At 29.0% G+C, this 25,453-nt stretch overlaps 3 protein-coding genes across 3 annotated transcripts; 1 reads left to right on the top strand and 2 right to left on the bottom strand.

Moving 5' to 3' along the window:
- Positions 1–4,881: 4,881 nt before the first annotated feature.
- LOC132953697 (piggyBac transposable element-derived protein 3-like) lies at positions 4,882–6,147 on the bottom strand. Its single transcript, XM_061026066.1, has one exon. The coding sequence runs from the start codon at positions 6,145–6,147 to the stop codon at positions 4,882–4,884; it is 1,266 nt and encodes a 421-aa protein (XP_060882049.1).
- Positions 6,148–8,252: 2,105 nt separating this feature from the next.
- LOC132953696 (uncharacterized) lies at positions 8,253–9,058 on the top strand. The gene is made up of 2 exons (XM_061026065.1): positions 8,253–8,278; positions 8,435–9,058. Exon 2 carries the CDS (start codon positions 8,435–8,437, stop codon positions 9,056–9,058), a length of 624 nt encoding a protein of 207 aa, XP_060882048.1. The 5' UTR covers positions 8,253–8,278.
- Positions 9,059–21,734: 12,676 nt separating this feature from the next.
- Positions 21,735–22,811, bottom strand: LOC132953695 (uncharacterized). Its single transcript, XM_061026063.1, has one exon. It carries the CDS (start codon positions 22,809–22,811, stop codon positions 21,735–21,737), a length of 1,077 nt encoding a protein of 358 aa, XP_060882046.1.
- Between the last annotated feature and the right edge of the window lie 2,642 nt (positions 22,812–25,453).

The raw sequence follows: 25,453 nt of genomic DNA, 5'->3' as shown, positions 1-25,453 counted from the left end.
GGGTAAATGTGTATCCTTCATATGATCGAATACGTGAAGCAAAAAAATTGTGTTATCCTGAGGGTATAGAAATATATGAATTTGGTGTGTCTATACCTCTCCAAAGTTTATTGGACCATACGGTTAGACGAGTCTTCCAAACTTTCGATTTACCTGAGGATTTTAATTTTTTTGAAAAATATGTAAAAGCTGAGTTTATTTTTAAATGGGGGTGTGATGGAAGTTCTGGTCAAACCGAATATCACCAAGCATTTACCCAGAATAAAAATTTAACCCTAAATGATCCACATTCAAATAGTGATGGAGATAACGACACTGATGACAGTGAACAAAATTATGAACAAGATGTAGAATATACCGATGCAAATATGTTTTTATTTTCGCTTGTTCCTTTGCGATTAACTTTTGGTATGACTGATGACACAAATGATATTTTATGGAAAAATTTAACACCATCTTCCACACGTTACTGTAGACCCATCAAATTTTTGTATAAAAAAGAAACAAAATATAATACTTGCAAAGAAGTTGAGGCAATTGAAAATGAAATAAAAGCATTAGTCCCAATTGAAATTGTTTTAAATAATATTTCTGTTCCTGTTCACTGTAAATTAGTTATGACAATGGTAGATGGAAAAGTTATAAATAATTTAACTGATACGTCAAGTCAAAGATGTTTTATTTGTAACTGTGGACCCAAAAATATGAACGATTTAAAAAATATACAACAATTTAAAATTAATGAAGATAATTTGAAATACGGGCTTTCTACATTGCATGCGTGGATCAATTTTTTGAAATGCATTTTAAATATTTCATATAAATTAAATATCCACGAATCAACCAGTCGCATGTCTAAAGAAGAGAAAGGGAAAGTTTTACAACAAAAAAAAAATATTCAACAAACATTTTGGAATGATATGGGGATAAAAGTTGATAAAATAGTACAAGGTCAAGGTACATCTAATACTGGGAATGTGGCAAGGAGATTTTTTAAAAATGCAGAAATGTCGGCAAAAATAACAGGTGTTGATTTAAATTTGATTAAAAAATTAGGTGATATATTAATTGCAATATCTAGTGGATATGAAATTCATTTTGAGTTCGATGAATATTGTAAAGAAACAGCCGAATTATACATTGAGTTGTATAATTGGTATCGCATGCCTCCCAGTATGCATAAAATTTTGTTACATGGTTCTATTGTTATAAAAAATGCACTTGTACCAATAGGATTATTATCTGAAGAAGCGCAAGAAGCATGTAATAAAAATTATAAAAATTTTAGGGAAAATCAGTTCAGACCCAGTGATATCTTCTAAGCGAAAAATTTTGAAAACACCATTTACAGAATTACCATCCTCAGTAAAACAATTAATAATTATAGATAATGATGAAGAAACAGAAGATTCAGACATATGTTCTGATTCAGAATAACATTTTTTATAAAATAAATATTGTACCTATTTACCTATTGTGTACAACTAATAGAACTTAGCTATTTTATTAATTTTCTTTTGTAAATATAAACCTATAAATTATAACATATTTAAAACATATTTAAAACTATAATTAAATAAATATAATTTGATTTTATTATGAAATATATTTTTGTCGTGGTAAAACCTCAATTCCTCCCACTGTGCGCCCCTGGTGTAGGTACCCCGCAAACGTGGCAGTAAACGTTGTTGTATATATTAATATTTTTATCTACAAGGCTATAAAATAAGTACTGAATAGTTCCTACTAATATTGTCTACTACTGTACTTATAAGTTTTATTTTAAAATAATTAATTATAAGTGAATACAGTGAAAAGAGGTGAAAACTTATTTACGACTACAATTATTATCATTGATATATTTTGTCGTTCCAAACCATAGAATATATATCGTCGGCTAAGAGGCAATACCTCGTAAGTTAAAAAAATGGTGTTTTGAGATATTGGGGAAACAGATTAACAATACGCGCTCAACAACTTGTACCTTCCGATTCGGGGTGTAAGATATAGTTTTATGTTGGATATTCTTATATTATCAAATACATTCAAATATACTTCACTTAAAGGAAAATATATGCAAAATTTCGGGAAAATACGTACAATCTCCCGACTTTACATAGGGGGGAACCCGCCTAACCAACAGTACGATAGGCATCGACAACGCTCCCAGTGTTAATCTGTCTTCCCAATATACACCAAAATTTACAGAAAACAATATCGAATATTTTAATAGTAATATCACGTATAGCTCATCATTTCCAAAGATAATATAAACTTTGACGCAATACTGCGTACATCAGTTATCAGTATTTTGTCAGAAATACAACGGATCTCCACAATGACAAAATATTAATAAACAGCGGTCGCCGCGGATACCGCGGTTACTGTATAACAATTAATATTAATGGTGGTGTGGGTCGCCATAATTTCATTGATTATAAATAGTATTCATAATCAATAATAATACAATACTAATAATACTATTTTAAATGATTTAATATTATAATATCAATATATTAAATCTATGTTATCAATTTTTTACAGAAATACGTATCACAAATTTTTAAAGTGTGAACTGTGCATTTCACATTTTAACTTATAATATTCTTATAATTTTAATTACCTTATTTTATCTTGGGTGTAACTATAAAGTTGTTTTTAAAATAATTCATAAGAATGGATGAAAACTAGTTTGATTTTCTTCTAAAAGAATTGGATAATGACGATCAAGGAAATTTCAAAAACATAATAGTTTAATTTTAATGTATATCATTGTACCTATTTCCTAACATAAATTAATAGTATCATAATTAATTACAGTTGTAACGGTTACTAAGTAACCTATTTATATTTCTTATTTTTACAGAGTGGGATACTGAAATATCCCAAGATAATAATATTAGTATGAATTCTTTCAATGGTGACAATATGGATGATAATTTGATGAATGGAAGTAAGTTTGCACTAGTATAATACTTAATAATTATTTATTTTACAGTTTATTTTGTACATTCGGAGAGTGACAATAATTGTTCAATCAACATACTTAATGGTGATGTAAATGAAGAAAGAATTAGAAATAAGAATAAAATTCCAAAAAAATGGAAAAGAAATTCAAATCAAATTTTACGTATGAAAGGACAATCATATTTAGGCTTTACAAGGTCTAGTCAAAAGGTGATTCTCAGAAAACAAATAGGCGAGCTAAAACTTTGCTCCCTACATGCACCAAAATATCTTTTCAAAGATCTATTAAGCGAAAGTGTAATGAAATACTGGAGGATGTCAGGTTGAGGATCTTCACTGATTTTTGGTCCAATCTTAAGTGGTCAGCAAAAAAAGATTTATGTTTCTTCCTTAGTAAAAAAAAACTAGTGTTAAACAGCAAAAAGTTGACAGTATCAAGAAGAAATAGTTTTTTTCGTATTTTTTAAAATTTAATGGAGAACTCTTGAATGTATGTAAAAAAAATGTTCTTAAACACCTTAGTATTGGGTGAGTCACAAGTTTATAGTTGATGCATAACAAGAGAACAATGTGAGCTAAGTCCAGAATTCCAGGTACACCAAGTGAGATGTTTAAGGGATAGACCACATAAAAAAAAGAAAATTTGTAAATAAGTTTCTTGAACAAATTCCAAAAATGCCTTCCCATTATTGTAGGCAATCGACATCTAAACTTTACCTAGAGCCAAACATATAGTCAAAATCCTATCATATTAAATATTAAAACTAATTTAACTAAACTAACATTAATTTATATAATATTTATTTTTAATGTAATAATATTATGAAAACAAGAGTTTAAAACATTTTTTTTTTTTGTTTTGTTATTGATTATAATAATTAGGTACCGTGATTAAGAATCCGTGATCCAACAGTTTTTATTTTACTATATTGTAATTAAATCAGTCAGAATACAATAGAGTAATAATAGCTCGTATGTCAATATCCATTTTCAATATATTTAATGCAATATCTCGTAAGTAAAAAAAACATTTAAAAAAGTTATTATCATTAAAACTACATTATAGACTAATGTAAAACATTTTTTAAACATATTTTTCCGAACATTGGCTAAAATAACTACAAAAATTGATTTTATAAACATAAATATGTGTCTCGTGAAAAATGACTGTTTTTGACTTACGAGGTATTGCCTCTTAGTCGACGATATACCGTGTGTCCCAAAAGTCCCGTATCACCCTTAACCCTTAGCTACACGCGCCATTTTTTTTCAATAATTGCACGCGCGGTGTATTTTATACACCAATTTGTTTTACGCAGAAATCAATGTCGTATTGCATATATATTTGACTTTATTTACTAATAAAAAAACAAAGTACTACTTAATATTGTTTTAAATTTAATTATAAAAAAAAAATTTAATAAAAAAAAATTTTGTTATTACTATATTATAATTGATAAAAGTAAAAATATCTTATTGTCAAATAATTTTTACAAACTTAAATTAAATTTTACTCACTATCCTGACTTATTATACATCTTTCACATCTGACAACAGCTTTTACGTGCTCTTTACATGTAAACTTCTGACATGAAGAACATTTTATTGTTGTCACCCTATTTTTGGCTCTTCCACACAAATAACACCGACTTCGTATTTTTGTTGGAGGTTCTTGAACGTCCACTTCTTTTGTTTCATATTTTGATAAAAAATGTTTTATGTCAGTAGGGAGATTTGCCATCTGATCTTTCACTCAAGTGATTATTCATCAAATTCATTGAAAGTGATTTTAGAAATGACCTCCTATTCTTATGTTTTTTTTCTATTTGTGTATTGTTATATAGAATATTTGCATTTATACCTGCAATGTTGAGAAGTTGAAAAAATATTGATAAAGGCCATCTGCGTGTTCTCCTAGAAACTGAATAATTCCCACACATTTGTGTCCACGCCTCCTTTTGTGGAATTGTAAAAGTGTATAACTTCAGGTTTTTTTGTCTCACTATTTATTGACGTATCATTATGCATAGTTGATAATAGAATTACAGCTTTATTTTTTTTAGGAGTATATGATGTTATCATTATTTCTTTTTGAAATCCAAAAAATGAAGAATTAACTGCTTTATTTTTATGTGGTTGAAAGTCTACTGGAATCTCCTTTTTATTTTTTCTCAATGTTCCTACTATAGTTGTTTGCTTTTTTAGTAATTCAGTAGCCAAGGGATAACTAGTATACCAATTATCACATGTTAGGTTACGATTTGATCCCGTTACATTGTCAAGTAATCTCATGACAATATCAAATGGCTTGGAAGACATATTGTAAGGCCCGTCTGGTTGCGTCCCACAATAAATTTCTAAATTCCCCGTATAAAATGATTTTGCATCAACCAGTGCAAATATTTTCAAGTCATATTTTGCAGGTTTACTTGGTATATACTGAATAAAACTACAACGACCTCTAAATGGGACTAACATTTCGTCAATGGTCAAATATTCACTAAGGCAGTAACTTGTTTTACAATTATATACAAATTGATCAAGCATTGACCTCACGGCTGTTAGTTTGTCCTCAGATCTTCTATAATTTCTAGTAGTTCTATCGTCGAATCTTATTGAATTCAAAATAAAAAGAAAACGGTTACAGCTCATACAAGCCCGAAAAACTTCAATTCCAGTACCATCTGTAGCCCAAAATTCAAGAAAGTTGGTGTGATTCCCTTTTTTTATTCCTGACAAAAACAACAAACCAAAAAATGCCATCATTTCATTTTTTGTTATAAATTTGGCATCTCTATCTCTTTTATAGTTTTTTTGAACTGTCGAAATATACATATTGGTGTAATGAATAATTTCATCAACCATTTTGTCTGAAAATATTATGTGGAAAGCCCCTACTTCATTTTGAATTTCTTCAGTTGTAAATTTTGAACCAGGTGTTATATTTATTATATTTTTTTTTTTAGTTTTAGCGAATTTACTTGTCAATGGTGTCTTAGACCATTTTGTTGCTTTATCTTTACCAATAAAATATTCGAGCTCAATATTATCGTCATCACTATCGGAATCCTCAAATGAACTGTATTCCAAGCACGAGTTACTGTCATGATCACTATTATTTACTATTCTTACTTCATTGTCGTCTTCATCACCTCCCACTTCTTCTTCCGATGATTCCATATCTAATATGTCATTCACATCATTTGGCGTAAGCTTTGACCTAGTATAATAATAATAATATGATTAAATAATATACTGATTATATAATAATTAAATATTAGAAAAATAATACGGAATTATCAGTCAATATAAGACATAAAAATTACTTACATTATTACTCGCGTGGTGTATTTCGTTCACCGATACAAAAATCTTTTATACGGAGCTTGTTTGTGCGGCTACAAACATCAAATGACGACTGAAATGGATTAATAACTATTACATATTAGATAAGAAAAGGTTAGATTAGGAGAATAACTGAAAACAAATAAAAACTAAAATAGAACAAGATAAACAAAAATATTGGTGTACAAAGTACACCAGCGCGTGTAGTTAAGGGTTAATATCTCCATGTAAAATCACTATATTTAAACGCGGTTTTTTTTACAGTACTAAATATGAAAATTCTGATTGAATGGCATAAAATTCATTTATTTTTTTCTTTAAATTCAAAAATTTTCAAAAAAATTTTTTACGCATTTAAGAATTTAAAATTTTTAAGATAGCCATTTTGTTGAGCATATTTTTTAAAACAGTTCAAACAAAAAACAAAATACTAAAATTAAATTGAATACAAAAAAAATTATACATTTTAAACTACAAAATAATTTGCAAATATTCTTGATTTTGTCGATGTTTGAACTTCAAACAATTATAAAAAAATTGTTGCCTATGTATTTTGGTAATTATTGAATCACTCATAGATAAACTTATGTAAAACCTTCTATTCAATTCTAAAAATTGAATATTTCAAATACCTAAAAATAGCTGGAAATTATCGAAATATATTGAAAAAAAAATATGGGATAAAATGTCACTTTAAACAACTGGTGGAAATTTCAAGTCTCTACAATTTATACTTTTTTAATAAAAACATAATATATCAAAAATCGTTTGAGATTAAATCTTATTTTACGTGATTTCGTAAAAATTTAAATTTCCAATGCTCATACAAATATTTGGTATTATTCCAGTAGTTTTTTTTATAGAAATTTGAAGAAAAACTTTTGAGGAACCTTGTACCAAATTTTCAAATCTTAGGTATAAATATTTTAAATTTTATGAAATTTCAGCTACAAAATATTTTCAAATTTTCATGGTTTTATCATATTTCAATATTATAATATTATAATAATATAATATTTCAATATTACACACTACACACAATCTTAATATTTAATTTATAAAGCATTTAAATTTACATAAATGGTGAAGGTTCTGCAGTTTCTTCAGATGCTAATGATTCACTGATTGATGTGGTAGGTTCCCTATGTATAAAAACAATAGGTATGACTCTTAGTCTAACTATATACTTTTTGTCCATATAATAATTTAATACAAATATTACTTACCATTTATTTGGTGTTATTTTAGTAAAATTTTTAATTCTTTCAAAGTTTAGTTTTTTTTATACTTTTACGTCTCGACGGTGCTATCCGCCTTTTATTAGAATTACCAACTTTATGGATATCCATTTAAAAAAATGTAACAAATCAAATGTGTAAACCCGGAAAAAATACACTACAGTCTATAGAAGTACTGCAGTAGCCAACTGAACATTTTCAATTGCATAGACGCATAATAAATTTGTCAAAAATAGTAGTTACAATATAATTTTTGTTATAATATAATATTGTGTAGAGGGAGTAAGATATAAATTATTATTATACAGGATTACGAGAATTTGACGTTATCGCGATTCGCGGCAGCCGGTAGTGCTATTTTTATAATTATCGCAGCCCGCAGGACGGACCGATTGTGACGTAAAGTACCGTAAAACGGGGTGAATTGCAACAAGTCTTCAGTAATTTGTTTATTATTGATGACGAATATTCAATTTATGTGTTATCACCATGAAAAAATAAGAATTAAATTCTTTGTGATAAATGTTATCTATTGGAAAAAAAATTATTGTTATCGGATTATTTCTACCTCCACAGCAAAATATTTCCTTCGCGCTTATCAATTTACTCATTTTATAACCGCCAAAATCCTAGTTCAGTTGATATTGTTAAAATGTCACTATCACAGTAATTTTTTTTTTCTGAATAGAAAATTTTGTAAATTTATAAGAAATTTACAATACAACAACGTAAGTACATTTTTCAATTAATTATAAATTTTTGAATCAAACATTTTTAGTAGTTAACCAAAAATGGGGTGATTTGCAACAAAAACATAAATAGTACCAAAAATGTGTTGTTTTACACTTTCATGAACCTACTTTTAAAATACATTTTTTTTTCAGATGCCCAGAGTATATATTTCTGATCCCAGAGGGAAACAGTATAGAAAAAGAAATGAAGGTGATTTAAATGCTGCTGCTACTGAAGTTAAAAATGGAATTTCTCTAAGGAAAGCTGCTGAAAACCATAGTGTACATTACTCAACACTCCAAAGATGGGTTAAAGCTAACGGAAAAAGGAGAACAATTGGAGGTCAAACAGTTTTAGATGCAGACATGGAAAATATGATTGTTGAAAGATTAGTGAAATGTGCTGAATGGGGCTATCCCATGGACACTATGGACCTACGAATGATAGTAAAACATATTTGTGATAAAAAAGGTATAGTTATAAAACGGTTTAAAGACAATATGCCTGGTCATGAGTTTGCACTGTCATTTTTAAAAAGACATGCAAAGAGCATTACTCCCAGGATTTATCAAAACATAAAAAGGGCAAGGGCTGCTGTTTCGCCAGAACAAATTGATAATTATTTTAATAATTTAGAAGTATCAATTGAAGGTGTACCATCATCAAATATTATTAATTATGATGAAACTAATTTATCTGATGATCCTGGCAGATCAAAGGTAATTGCTAAAAAGGGAATGAAATACCCGGAGATACACTTTTATATAAATGTATGAAATAATAAAGTGATTTCAAAGACTGAAATTTGTTAAATTTGTTGTATTATGTTAACATATAAGTTTGCTTTATTACTTACTTGCTCATTTGTTTTTTTTATTTTATAAGATATTAATAAAAAATGTAATTTTGTTATATTACTTACTATATGGTAATTAGGAGATACACTTTTATATAAATTTATGAAATAATAAAGTGATTTCAAAGACTGAAATTTGTCAAAGTTTGTTATATTTTTATGTTACTAAAACTTGAGATATTTATTATTTTGCCTATAATAATCAGAAAAAATTGAAAATTATATCAATAAATTCAAAAAATTGCCTATTTAAAAAAAAAAAATGTATGTAGTGTTTCAATTCACCCATAAATTGTTTTAAATGAATAAAACATGATTTTTAATGCAATGTTTCAATTCACCCCATTCAAAGGTGAATTGCAACAAAGTCAAATAAAAATATATTATAAAAAAACTTTATAAGTTATATTTTTGAATTATACTTATAATGATGAAAAAGGTAACAGCAATTCTAAAAAAGTGTTTTCCTTAACAGTAGTATAAATGCCTGATTTTTAAATGAAGATCAAAGTTGGGTAGAACTCAAAAATTGTTGCAATTCACCCCATTTTACGGTAGGTAAAATTTACAACAATGCAGCTAGCCGCTAGGTGCGCCAGCTGACGGTGTGAACAAACTATACACTTTTTTGTAAAACCCTTTTCCGAGTTTCAAATGCTACGAAGTCAATAATGGTCTTACACCCATAAGTAATACACTGTTTGAAAGGTGATAATTTTTTCTATGTTTTGTTGGAAACCGATTTCTGAAAATAGTATTAACAAGCGAGCATTACTGCATAGAAAAAGACCATTTTGTAAATACTGATTTGCTTATATTTTAGATAATTAATTACAATATTAAATATCTGATTCCAACAAAACATAGCAAAAACTACCACCTTTCAAACAATGTATTACTTATGAGTCTACGACTATTACTGACTTCGTAGCATTTGAAATACGAACGTAATATTTTCAATACAAAACGACTGGTGTTGCACCCTCTTAATATTAATGTAGTTATCATATTATGATGCATAATATTCAATGACAATGAAATCGTAAATTGAGCGCGAATAAAATTAGTTTGTTATTATAATCTGTGATTGTTTTGTAAAGTCTCAAAATACCGGTAGGTAATACAATTTATTTATAACAACTATTCTATGTAATGTATGTGATAACATAATTTGAATTGTATTTTCTTGCCAAGCTATATGATAAGTGGTATCTTATTAAATCTGTCCAAACATGATAAGTGCCCAAATAACGAATGTCTCTTCGCAGGAAAAATTTTTTGTCGGATCCATATCCGTGACGTCACTGTTATCTATGCACGTCTCTGTGATACTATTCTGTATTATCAGCGATACAATAATATTGATACTAATATTGAATGTCGTCGTCTTTTTAATAATTTTAAAATATTTTTATTAATTAATTATTAAAATGTTTAATTGATACCAATATTGAATGTAGAAATTATACAACCGTAGTAAACAATTATTATATAATGTAATATCAAAAAATTGAATTGTCAATCATAAATCACTTGAGGACGGACATACCTAGTGGTAAAATAATAAATTTTAGTTACAATAAAATTATAATATACAACTCTAATCCAGTTATTGTAAAAAATTGACTTAGTACAATTTGAAAATGAACATAACATGTTTAATCGTTGATCATTTAAATGAGTTCTTACATGTTTAATTAAATTTGCCTTTAAAGCAAATGATTCTTCACAATTATTACAAAAATATATGTTCTTTTTAACAGGTTTTTTTTAGGTATATTTATATGTTTAATCCTATGGTGCTTATTTAAACCGGATATAGAATTATAATTTGAATCGCAAACTTCACAATTAAACATTTTAATAATTAATTAATAAAAATATATTTAAATTATTAAAAAGACGACGAATCTTTATCTTATTACATTCAATATTAGTATCAATATTATTGTATCGCTGATTATACAGAATGGTATCACAGAGACGTGCATAGATAACAGTGACGTCACGGATATGGATCCGACAAAAAATTTTTCCTGCGAAGAGACATTCGTCCCAAATAAGGACTTATCATATTTTGCCACAAAATAAAAATATTATCCATTATGATAAGTAACATATCATAGATAGACAAAAACTATTTTTTCTTCCACGAAACATATCATTTTAATTATTGCTGAATATCTCATTTGATAATAGAGCTACAGATATCATATTTTGACACAAAAAAATATTCATTGTTTACTACACATAACACTTAAAACCTGAAAATTGAATTTTTTTCACATATCAGCTTTTGGCTCCCAACCCAGAATTTATCATCAAAAAGTTGAATCATCATTTTTTTACTGAAGAATTTACATTTTTCCCACCAATATTGTTGGATAGATCATAAACCTAAGTGAATTTAAAAAATGTAGTTCATATTTATAATAGTCTAAAAAAGATAATTTAAATAAAATATTAACATATTGTTAAGAACAATATAATACATATATTATCACTCACAATTTTTTTGCTATATTCGCTGTCTAATAAAATTTGATATTCTATTTTATTGAGATCATCTAGATCTTCTATGGGGTACAAATCAGCTATAGGGTTGTAATCAAGGGCGCACCCAAGGGGGTGGCTAACGGGCTTTAGCCCCCCCCCCCCCCCCCCCAATGGCTAGCCCAAACATTTTGATAATTTTATTAGGTTTATTGACAATTGACATTTTACTTTAAATTGTTACAAAAAAAAATTATCAACTATCGAAATTGAAACATTAGGTATAACATAATATTATATTATATTTATACCTGTCATTCTGGGCCCCGGGAGAGACCTCTGTTGTCTATTATTATCGTCGCGACGTCGTTAGTTGAAACTATGTACTGTCGGTAACTATATTATTGATATTATAAAATATTATCACATGGTTTCTCTGAACAATTTTTTCCGCAAATACTTTTGCACTTATGTCCACATGCTAAAATTCGATTACATTTAGCAGTGCAATGCTTACGCTCTGGTGTAGTTTTACATTTAACTGTAATTAAATGAGAACAGTCTGGTATAACTTTTTGTACCTGTAAATAATATTTTATTAACAAAACAAATTTGACACTATAGAATATTAAACATACTTGATGTTCACACCCTTTGCATGGCTTATAACACTTTTTTTTTACACTTATGGCCACATTTTGAAGTACGATTACATATATTTTCACATTTAATCTCATTATCATTTAATCCACAAGCTACACTACTGTGTACATGCCCACATGGTAATGTTTTTTCAACTATTATTGTACAAAATCCACAATCTTCGTAACACATTTTTACACATTTATGATTTGATTTGCAATTTTTATTATAGTCTTCTCTTAATAGTTTGAATTGTACATCCAAATAATGCTCAATGTTTCGATAAGGTCCTTTAATTATATTAGGATGTAAATCGGGTTCTTCAATTTCGAGATCATTAAGTGTAGGGTACAACGATATTTCTCTGAAATTTTGGCGCAATTCATCCATTTTAACAAGGAAAGTATTCATTCACTGAAAAAGTAAAAATAATTGTTATACCTAACGTTAACAAAATTAAATGAAGAATACTATATTATCAATTTAATTTTTAATTTATAACTATATTATTACCAGCACTACCCGGAAATCCAACGAGACGACTTAAGCGGAAATGGTGCCGTGACTTAAAAATTTTATAAATTGCTTAAATTTAAATGTCATTGTAATAAATTGTAAATGTTTTTGTAAAGCCACTAGGTGTCTCTAATGAGAGATTTCCTAACATGTTATTATCATTAGTTCATTGTTTTTCTTCTTTTAACCATAATTATTACTTATTGTACACCCCTGTATAGATTGTAATATTTCAAAATAAAGTCATATTTAAAAAAAAAAAAAAAACTATATTATTATTAATACTCATCTTTAAATGAGTTAAAATACCACCATAATATTATTTATTTATTTATTTATTTATGTATGATAAACGGTACTGAAATGAAATAACACCGAGTTCGGAATTAATATAATCAACAAACCTATTAGGTACTAAAGATTTGAATGAATTGTTTGAGCTTACGAAATAAATTTTATGAGTATAATTTCTCATTAAAAAAACAATAAATATAAAAATAAAGAAAACTTTAAAATGGAGTCTTCTAAGAAAGTATTTAGTATTTACATGTGGAACATAGAAAAATAGCTAATACTCACAAAATACTAAATTTGCAGCTTGCGGACATTGATCGATTTTGAATGACGTCGTACCATAATTTTGTTTTGTTCTCTATTGCAAATCTCACCACACAGTTTGGTACATTTGCAGCTTGCAGCTTGCTGACAGGTGTTGTGACAAACTGTAAAAGTATCCTCAGACTTGTATCATAAACTTGGTGGATGGAGACCGAATCGGTCCGTGATGTTGAATGCTCCGGGGAGTTTTTAGAAAACTTTTGTATTGGAATTTGTATTTAAATTGGATGAATCATTTTGAATAACCCTGTATTATAGTACCTATATAAGTACATTATACTAATAATATCACTAATACCAATTTAAAAATAATTAGTTATAATTGGTGATAATATCTAAATACGGAGAAATGTGTTTTTCTTTATCACTCGCCGTCGCCAAGCCAATCTATTTGGCACTGACTGTACCATATTATTATACATGATTCTAAAATAGATCTTAAAATACTAAAATATATATAATAATAAAATTATAATAAATTTGGTTTTCGGGGCCACAGGTAGCATATTAAGCTCAAATTAAGGCGCCCCCTTACTTTTACAAAACTACGGCGCCCGGGGGCAATTGCCCCCTTGCCCCCCCCCCCCCCCATAACACGGCTCTGAAGATAATATATTACATTTTTAATCACACCATTGTCCATAAGCGTGCGCAGAATTTCTAGTAGGGTAGTCACTAGTCGATTTAACTCAAATACGTTCTATAATGGGGCATACAAAGAGTTCTACACATTATTTTACGACATATTCAATATATTTCATAATATATTTCTTTTCTAAAAAACGCAATTTCATCTGCTTTTCAGCATCAAGACTCCGATAGGCGATGACCGATACTATGTTATAGTGGTATTAACTGTAGACGGTCAACTCTAAGTCTAACCAACCAGCGAAACACGTGGGCCATCATTCGAAATCGATTAATGTCGAGTGGTGTTGTGATTACCTGTAAACGAGGAGGGCTGTACATAAACTTGTCACAGGCTTTCTACGGTCAAATGGCGAAGTGGTTTAACCGTTTAGCTGTAAATATTACCTAATTGTATTATATTATTATAATAATGCACTAAACAAATTGAACATGTGTATTGTACATGAGCTACAGTAGATTTTTTACTTTGTTTTCAGAAATACTGCCTACCCGTGGCAAGACGGGACCAATCCCATTATAATTATTATGGCGTTATAAAGATGGGATATAATTTAACCAGTAGTAACAAAAAAATATTTTTGGTATTAAGAGAAGTTTCTACTATGGGATTATGCCTTGAATACTATCCCGATAAAAGCAAATGGATTAAAAATGCGTTGCCTAAAAAGTATAATTTATCATGAATTAAATTTTGTTATATTTTTTAACTACATTTATTGCAATGCTTAAATATTTCATTATAGACAAATTGAGTTAAAGTCTTGCATAAATATTGAAAAACGTGTAGATAAATGTACAAACAAGACATCTATATACTTGTGCACCAAAGTCAAATCATTCTACATTCAATTTGATGAAGATAAAGAATTGGATGAGTGGTTGCACCTATTGAATAGTTTAGTGAACAAACCTGAAAATTCACTCAAAGATGTTTTTAGTAATTAATATATATATTTATGTAGATTTTTATTTTTTGTGTGTATCATTTATCATTTATCGTGTTGGAATTAAATTTTTTGCAGAAAATGTTTGGTACATATCTATACTTGAAGACAATTTAGGAATAAATACAAAATTAACAGGCATGACTGGATTCAGTTTATGTGACAAAAAAGTGAAATTTACGCAGTATCCAATAAAATCAAATGAACAAAAATCTGTGGATATAATGGTATTTGTGTGCATTAATTAATTTATGCTATTATTAAGTCATTAATAAAATAATATTATTTTATTTCATTATAGCTAATTTAAACATTCAATTTTTTTTAATAACTACTAATTTGAAATATTCCTTTTAATTGGCTTACTATACAATTGATTGTTTACTTAAATATTATATATATTTATCGTCGCTGATACTGCAACGGCACCTACCATAGATTTTAAAACGAAAGGAATATAGTAGAACGGCGTTTCGACTTAGAAAATCCAAAAAAAAATACTTGACCTCTGTAAATTACACTTCTTATGAAGAGTATAATTGTTCATGTTTTAAAGTAGATTGCAACTGTTTTTGTCAATTATTTTTTGATAAATTACCAAACGCCATTTTAAAATTTAAATTTAAGGGACATAACCCTTTAAATATTTTATTCAACAAACTCTTTGATATAATTATTTATTTCTGAAAAATTACAATGCACACGAAAATTATATCTAAACAGTAGAACAAGTATTTTATGTAAAAAAATAAAAAAACTACAATACTTTTTGGCTATGACGATGAACCGGATGCAAGGTAATAATAATAATAATAATAGTTTATCCCAACAACAACAATTTAACATGCAAACAAAATCCAAATGTTGCAACTTATCTTATAAGTAAAAACTTGAATGCGGATGAATTGAGTTAAATTTAAATTATAACGGAAAAAAAACGAAATGTACAGATATTACAATAATCTTAACAAATTTAATACCCAAGTATTTATTATCATAAACCCTCAAGAGGAATACAATTGTAAGCTGAATTTAAATATTTACAATTATAAATTGTGAACTATTAGAAATAAAAGAATTAATTAAATTAAGAGCATTGCCTCTTATGCTCTGTGGTTGACATATTAGATGAAAAACCATATTGATTTGGAATATAATCGGAAATAACTAGAATGAGACATTTTAATTATTTAAAATAAGAAGTTTGTTTTTTAGTGTAAATAAAAATAAAATTTATCTACGCATAACAAGTATAATTAATTCATATTTTATAGAACTATAATTTTCCTGTATGTATGTTGTTATTATATTTTTAGGTTTGTTTACTTAGAAGATTGTGGACACTCTATTGAATCTATAGGTTTAACAAAATGGATGAACCAAAATAATAAAGAAATATGTTTAAAAAACTGTCCATTATGTAAAACACCAATTTTAACCACCAAACGTTTTATGAATCAAGTAAAAGTAACATTAATTGACATAAATAGAATAAAGCGCTTACAATTTGAAAAACAAAATTCAATTTGCAGCAAATCAAAGACAACAGTAAAGTCTTTGAATGTTTTGACTGCTAATTTTGTTTCATATTATATTGGAGAAAAGGAATATGGATTTCATAAAATTAAACGTTTGTGGGATAAATTTTGTGTGCCATTATTGCAATCGATTAGAAATGCTCAGAAAAAAATTCCAAATGTGTTATCTGATAACGCTATTCAGTCTTTAAATTTTGTTATTGAATTATTCAAAACTATTTCAACATTTAAAGACAGAGTAAGACGTATCTTTAATGAAAAAAATAAAGTTACCGAGATACCATATATGGGTCTGAATGCTCGGGTATGCATGCGCGTCGCGCGAAAGAGGGTCAACAGTCAACACTCAACTTAAACTTAAACTTTCAACTCTACAAATTAACACATTTACAGTTAACACTATAATCAGTCTAACCGTGGACAACTAATACCGCGCCAAACGGGCAACTGCGAACACGGCGGTCGAAGCAAATTTTACTTTTATAACATAATATATATAAGAATATTATATATATAATGTTATTGACTTATAAAAATAAAAACTTTTTGTAGATATATTAATATATCTACAAAAAGTTTTTATAATTATATATTATATTATTTATATAATGAGCATATTTTAAACTTTTTTTGGATATCTAATAAACGTATATATATTACCAAATATAATGGGAAGTCCACTAATTACAAAATATCAATGTCTAATGGACATCCATAAAAATCCACTGTGGCTTATCTACCAATTACTTTTTATGAATATCTAATAGATATCTACATAATGTCCCAAATGTACTGGACATAAAATGGATATTTGGGATGTCTAATATATATCCAATGGATGAATTGTGTTATGTGGGGTTACCATTGTAACTAATCAGTATAAAAGAGAAATAACGTATTAATTTTCAAATCTTAGATTTAAAAAGAAAAATTGTCATACATTTTTAATTATTTTGTTAAAAATAACTTGATGGCTCAAGATCCAAGAGGAAAATTTTACCCTGTACAATTTGTAACATTAAAGTGGCGGCTGAAAAACATTTTCAATTCAGCAACATATTTCAAGAGAAAAACATATTAATGGATTACAATTAATAAAAAAAAAAATTAAAAACCTCAACAACCCTTAAATAACGTATTGAACAATGATAAAACAAACATTTTTAATAAAGAACTTTGCATGGCTATGTTATCTGCGAATATTTCATTCAATAAACTGATAAACAAGTTACTTAGTAATTTTTTAGAAAAACATACAGATAAAAAAATGCCAGATGAGTCTACTTTGCGAAAAAAACTATGTCGATAAATGTTTTAATGAAACTATTAATTCTATTCGAAAATACGTTGAAAACAAAAAAAATATGGGTTAGTATTGATGAGACCTCTGACGTCGAAGGTAGATATGTTGCCAATGTAATAGTTGGTAGGTACACCAGAAATATCTAAGCCCAGAAAATCTTTTTTATTAAACTGTGAAGTGCTGGACAGTTGTTCGACAGATCTATGGGTATAATATGGCCAATCGGAGTAAAACACTATATTGTTCGTCAGCGACGCAGCTCAATTGGTATCGTAAATAATGCCAAAACTTGTATTTTAAATAATACAAGCAGTTATGGAGAAGCAATAAAGAAAAATCCAGGTACCCCAACGATTATAATAATCCATAGCTACGCTCGCTAATTTTTCTTGTGTGGGAACTGGCATAAAATCACTTACAAGTTCCTCCTAAATAGCTAAACAAGTTTCGTGGACAATTTTCGCTATTGTACGATCGCCCATTCGCATAGAAAAAGCCAAGTTTCCAAATGAAAGTCCAGTTGATAAGTATCTATTAACAAAAAAATAAAAAAGTTGGTAGGTCGGTGTCATTCTGCTGTAAAGTAGGTTACATGTGAGTTACTGTAATGAATGGTGTTAAATTCTAATTCAATAATAGAATATCTTTATTTACGAAAAACGATTTCGAGCGGAGACCTTTATGAGTAGGATATTTTATATTATATTTACGTTGTTATTAGTAGCCGGTTTAGTTGAATTATTAGTATTTTTTCACTATCATTTTTTTTAAATAAAACACAAAACTAAAATCGTTCTTTGTTTAAATATCTGATTTCGTCAAAATTTGAACATGAAATAACTAAGAAAAACTTTTTTTTATATTTTTTGGTTACAGAATAACCTACTTAATAACTTTTTTTATATTTTATGATTACAGAATAACCTACTTACGTGGAACCTTGTATTAGATTTTCCATCTTTACCTATGCAAGTTAATTATATAAATTTTTAACTACAAAATCATTTTAGATTCTGAGCTAAGCGATGAATGTATTGATTTTATAATGATGTATGTTTTTTTTTATTTTTTTTTGTGTCTATTTTAGGACAGTAAAAATTTCCCAATGGTTTTTAAAAGCGCCGTGAAAAACAAAAGAAAAATTAAGGAAAAACGGGAATTTTTACGCAAAATCTGTTTTTGAGAAAATCGATTTTGGTTTTTAGTGTAACTCTAAAACAAATAAACGTATATACATGAAATTTTCACCGGTCGTTTATATTTGCATTTTCTATACACGATAAAATTTTTAAAATATTTTGATTTGTTTTGAACTGTTTTGGAACATTTCCAGTTTCCAATTGTATTAGTATTTTTTTCTATGAATGTCAATAAAACTTTATTTTTTGGTAAAAAAGCTTGAAAATTGAATACAAGGCTCCTACTATATTGTTACTATGATATTTGAAAAATATTAAAAATCCTTAGTCACAATTTTTTTTATAAGCATTTAAAGTTCAAATATTGACAAATGCTACCAATGTGTCTGATGATAACCTAGCGTTTTATAACATTTTATGAAAATCACTTACACACATTTTTCGTTGAAACTTGAAATATTTCCTTCTATTGCAGAAGAATTATTTGCTAAATCTAAGTATGTTGATTGTAGAAATCTAGATACAGGCAGCGTTAATCTTAAAATATCAGCTGTTCACAAAAGGGAAATGATAAAATCACTGTTGCTTTAAAATACAGATGCTTTTGAAGATGAGATTCAATCAGCCCACTTGAAAATTGCTGTAAGTGCTTTAATAACCCGTAATAAATTATAATTTAAAAAAAAAATTATTAAAATGTGCCAAATACTATATATTATATAAAACTTTACTTCATAAGAAAATATTTACCTTTGGAAGAGCAGATTTAAATGTTTTTAAGTTTAATGCAACATCATATGATTTTGAACTTCAATTTTCTTTTCACAATACCTAATTTATTAGTTTAGCAAATTTCTTCAAATACTATGTCCTGTTGTCGAATGTGTACTTTTCATTGCAAGAAATCTTTCTTGCACACAACCTATAGTTTCATTCACATATCGTACTACAAATGGCAGTTGTTCTTTACGGAAAATATCTAAATAAATACTAAACACTTCAAACTTTGACATAGCAATTGTAATTTGTTTAGCAATATGTAATGAAATAGCATCAGTTATTTCATTTTGACGTTTCCAAGAAATAAATGATAATGTACTTATGCTATTTGTTTTAATTGTTTGAAGTTTTGTTAAATATTAAGCAATTATTGGTGATTGAGAACAAGGCCGTATATGAGGGGGGGGTTCTACATCGACCGCAATAATTACACATATACACACTACAACGGAATCAACAAATTATAATACTGATATTGGCTGCTGTTTGGATCAAAAGGTTAGTTATTAGTTAAAATAAAAGTTACTTATTAATGTTTACCTGATGAAAATATTACATTTCCTATATCGGGAAATAGAAATTTAAAATTTCAATTAAATTGGATCAAACGATTTTCGTGGTTATGTTACACTTATGTCTTAAATGCAAGATTCTGGAGTGGAATATATCCGTCTTAACTATTGCTTCTAGCGTACCCATAATCCTCCGTTTTTACAAGTATTGGCATTTTATTATACAATTTACCTGTAGAGTGTATGGTGACCTGTCTTTTTCATCAGGAGCACAGGAGTAGTATCTAATGTAGTAAAATGTAGTAACATAGCACGTTATTCCCACCCAAATTTACGGTGACGATCGATGACTTCCAAATAAATTGATAACATTGTTAAAATTACGTGTATTATTTTATATCAATATATACAAACAATTCCAACCAAATATTGTGCTCATGTGACACGTTCTACATTCAAAAAAATATTATTGTTTATTTTATAATATGGGATAAACTATACAAGAGTCGAGAGCTTAAAATAGTTTTATGTTCTTAATATATTATATACATAATAATAATTGACATTGACATCAGTCGTTATGAGAATGTGTTGGTCAGTGGCACGATCACCCGCCATTGGGTAGCATTCAAATATTACTGGGGGGCACTAGTACCACGTACTTTGTATGTTAAAATATGCTCTGGTACATTGTAATATTTTTAGTGGTCTATACTAGTACCGAGTTGCATAAACGACCTATAAGTAGTTATTGGTTCGATAATACAGAAATCAGTTCGATAAGAATATTGTCTGTTGCATAAACGATTTTTATCTTTTATCGATCCGAAAAATATGTTATCTGTTTGATAAATTAAAGGCCCCATTTTGGTTCGATAATTAATATTAAAAAATACTCTAGAACCACAGATATATAAAAATACTAGATAGAGGACTCCCTCTTCCTACAATGTAATAATTATGAAGCCGACAAAATGGCCGAAATTCTCTTATTTAAGAGGTGAATGTTTACAAAATGTAAATTATGATAAACCGTGATATGGCGGGAATCTAAAACTATTAAATATGTACTACAATGACACATCATCCACTTAAAATTAAGATTAAAAGTATAATTTATTGCAACAAACGAAAAATACAATATAGACATAATAAACAAGTTTCAAGCTCGTCCAATAAGCACATGCTTGAATTCGAGTGTTCTGAGTCATATTAAAAATGAACTAAAAATAAAAGTTTATGTTATATCATATTACAACATAATAAAGTAAAACAAAAAAGAAGAAAACAATTAAATTTAATATTAAATATAAGAGAAAATATTATTAATATATATCTTATACAATGGGTGCGGCATAATGGACTCCCACATTTCCGAGGTGAATTAAAAAAAAACTATACAAGATATGGAAATTTTTTTTTTATTTATAAAAACTACATTAAATGAGGTTTTTTTATAGTTATTTTTTAAAAATAATATCGTCTAAATGATTGCCTTGACGAGCAACGCACATATGGAGCCGTTCTCGAAAGTTTTCCATTACTCTCGCCAGCATATCGAGTGGAATCGCGGAGATTTCTTGACGGATGGCCACTTTTAGTTCTTCAATGGTTCTAGGTCGATGTTTGAAAACTTCAGCTTTGAGATATCCCCATAAGAAATAGTCACATGGACTCAAATCAGGGGAGCGAGGAGGCCATATTATGTTTTCCCTTAAGGAGATCAGGCCACCAGGAAACATTTTTTGCAATACAGCACGAGAACAACGGGCCGTATGAGCTGTGGCCCCATCCTGTTGAAACCAGAAGGCATCACTATTTTCGTACTCTTCAATTTTCGGCCGTAAAAAGTTCTCCAACATCTCGCAGTACCGGTTGGAAGTCACAGTAACTGTAACACCACCCTCTTCAAAAAAATAAGGTCCCACGATGCCTACCGGGGACAAAGCACACCAAACTGTTACTTTAGGACTATGAAGAGGTTGGTGTATTTTTAGAGGGTTTTCAGCAGCCCAATAACGAAAATTTTGTTTGTTCACTGTGCCAGAAATGTGGAAATGTGCTTCGTCGCTACTCCACACAATAGCGTTGGGAGGCACAACCGTAAGGATTTCATTACAACAATCTTTTCGTTTTCCCCAATCTGTTGGACTTAATTCCTGAGTTACCATAATCTTGTATGGGTGTAATTTAAGATCACAGTGCAAAATTCGCCTTACCGTTCGATCCGATATCTCGAGAGCAGAGGCATGTTTCCGAGCAGAACGCGACGGAGACTGCTCTATCGATGTTCTTACTGCGGCAATGTTTTCCGGTGTTCTCGCGGACTTGGGACGTCCAACCGGTTTTTTAGGTATTGCAGATTCCGTTGCTCTTAAATTTTGTACCCACTTCAAAATCGATTTCCGATCAGGGACACTTTCGTTTGGATTTAAACCGAATCGAGTACGAAATGCTCTCTGTGTTGCAGTCACACATTCAGCGTTTTTGAAAAACGCCTCGATAACGAAACCACGTTGTTCACCTGACCACGACATTGTGACGACTAAAAACCTTATTAATGACCTAGCCCAGTGAAACAAACCGCTTTTATCTAATCAGTTTAATTACGTGCTAATGATGTTTTGAAATATGGCTAGTCCATTACAGATTATTTTCCAAAACAGCTCCAAATGTGCGTCAATCGAAAAGACAATCATTTGGACAATATTATTTTTGAAAAATAACTTTAAAAAAAACCTTACTTAATGTAGTTTTAATAAATAAAAAAAAATTTCCATATCTTGTATAGTTTTTTTTTAATTCACCTCGGAAATGTGGGAGTCCATTATGCCGCACCCCGTACTTGGTGAAATTATAAAAATTGCTTAAATTAATATTATATTTATGTAATAAAAAGACTTCTAATTATTAGATGTTGAGTTCCAAAATAAATGCGATTAAATGGTACAATTAAATTACAATTATTTTAAGATATTGTATTTATAACAATACAAAGGATGAAATTTACTTGTATTGACTTTAAACATATGGTATAAGACAATTTGCAGCTCACGAGTTTGACCAAAAGTCCAATAGGACAATAGGTACCATTTTTGTTTTGTTTGTTTTAAACATTTATATTATTATTATTATTAAATAAGGTAGTATACCTGTTTTGATTTATTTATTTGAAATATTTTATAATTATTATTATCCCGACTCCCGACTGTAACTGTTAATGTCTTTTGACGTTGAACTGCGGACTGACCATAAGACCAGTATACCGCTTCTATTTTTAGTACTCATAGTCGAATTGATGTACACACCACTACACAAATAGAAACAGCAGAGACGGCGTTGGACGGTGCTCACTGACGTCATCGGAACGGGAAATGGTAAACTCCTACAAATGTAGTGTTATCTCCTACAAAAGATAGTGTTAACTCCTATAAAAGATAGTGTTAACTCCTACAAAAAATTAATACCGTATTGCTGTAAAAAATATCAGTCTTGCAATATATTAACATATAAAATAAAAATGGTTTGAAAAATATAATAAAAATGTTAATAAAACAATAATCATTATCATTTACGATTAAAACAAACAAAACAATACTAAGTCATAATCATTTACGTATATTTTTGTGGCATACTTTGGAGATAAACTCTAAACGTGAAATTTCTCCTCGTATATATATATCTTTTTGATTAAGTATAAATTGATATTTAGAAATAGTTTTTGCCTGTCTGCGTTGTGTTGTATGACTGCTTCTAATTTTAATGTATGTTTCGGTCTGAATATCTTTCAAAACTTTCACGAATAAATGAAGATTTGGATGATGATGATAAAAACTACTATTAAATCTTGAATGAAATGATTCACATGCATTTGTAGTATAGTATATAATATGGATATAATCTAACCTTCGAAAATCATCATACAGCGTATAAACAAGCTCTATTCACCTAACCCTTCCAAACTCAATTTCCAGATGGGAAATTTAAACCAATTAAACTAACGAAAACCAACAAACAAACTCAGATGCGAAAAATAAAACAATACGAGGAAAGACTTCATAGACGTTTCAATGAAAAATAAGAATAATCCCTTAATTATGTAATCCAGATGAGATTTAAATCAATAAACTTTTAACTTGTACCACCTTAAAAACAAATACGTATATTATATTATATTATATAATAATATTTTGTTTTAAATTACGATAATATATTATGTGTAAGGTGAAGTGGGGTAACTGCGACGCAATTTTTTTTAATTGCAACCCGGCGGTAAATCTCATACTTAGCTGCCGGACGGCCGTCCTAGACACTTGGGAATTTTTTCAATGCAAAGCCTAGATAGCTTAAGACCTCCCGAATCCAACCATACCACTTGCAGAGTTTTAAGTCCAAAACTCGACATACTACGATCGTCTTAAAGCGAGTATCTACTATTAACGGAAAAACAGATATGTTCCAAAGGGGGGGGGGGGTATGAGCACATTTACAGCGGTACAGTATTTCCACTTCGAACCGTCACAAAAACTACAATTCTCGTACCACCTTTATAAGTAGCATATCTATCGATTGGTATACACGTCAGCTACTCGGTGTAAAAGTTTCAAAGTTAACAACTTAGAATTACGGCGTCCAGGACTTATAACTGGAAAAATTATTTTTGTAGTTGCAATCCAGCGGTAAATCATATACTTAACTGCCGGACGGCCGTTCTAGACACTTGAGAATGTTTTCAATGCAAAGCCTACATAGCTTAGGACCTCCCGAATGCAACCATACCACTTGCAGAGCTCTAAGTCCAAAACTCGACATACTACGACCGTCTAAAGGCGAATATTTACGATTTACCGCTAGATTGCATGGCAACCATGCGGTAAAACATATACTTATCTGCCGGACGGCCGTTCTAGACACTTGGGAATTTTTTCAATGCAAATCCGAGATAGCTTAGGGCCTCCCGAATCCAACCATACCATACTATCGTCTCCTCATCGCTCACCAGTTCAAATGTTATCCCTAAAAACTTATTCACAGGATTGCCGATTACCTACCCTTTACAGGGACGTATAGTTTGTAGCTGTAGGACCGTGGGTTTTTTTAAAATAATTTTTCAAAGTTTTAGTTCAGCAAACGGTTGCTTTATGATATTTTATTTCGTACGATATGTATCAATTGTACG

This window comes from Metopolophium dirhodum, chromosome 1 (genome assembly GCF_019925205.1).
Source record: "Metopolophium dirhodum isolate CAU chromosome 1, ASM1992520v1, whole genome shotgun sequence".
Classification (NCBI taxonomy): Eukaryota; Metazoa; Arthropoda; class Insecta; order Hemiptera; family Aphididae; genus Metopolophium; species Metopolophium dirhodum.
This window is presented reverse-complemented; position numbering and strand designations above follow the sequence as displayed.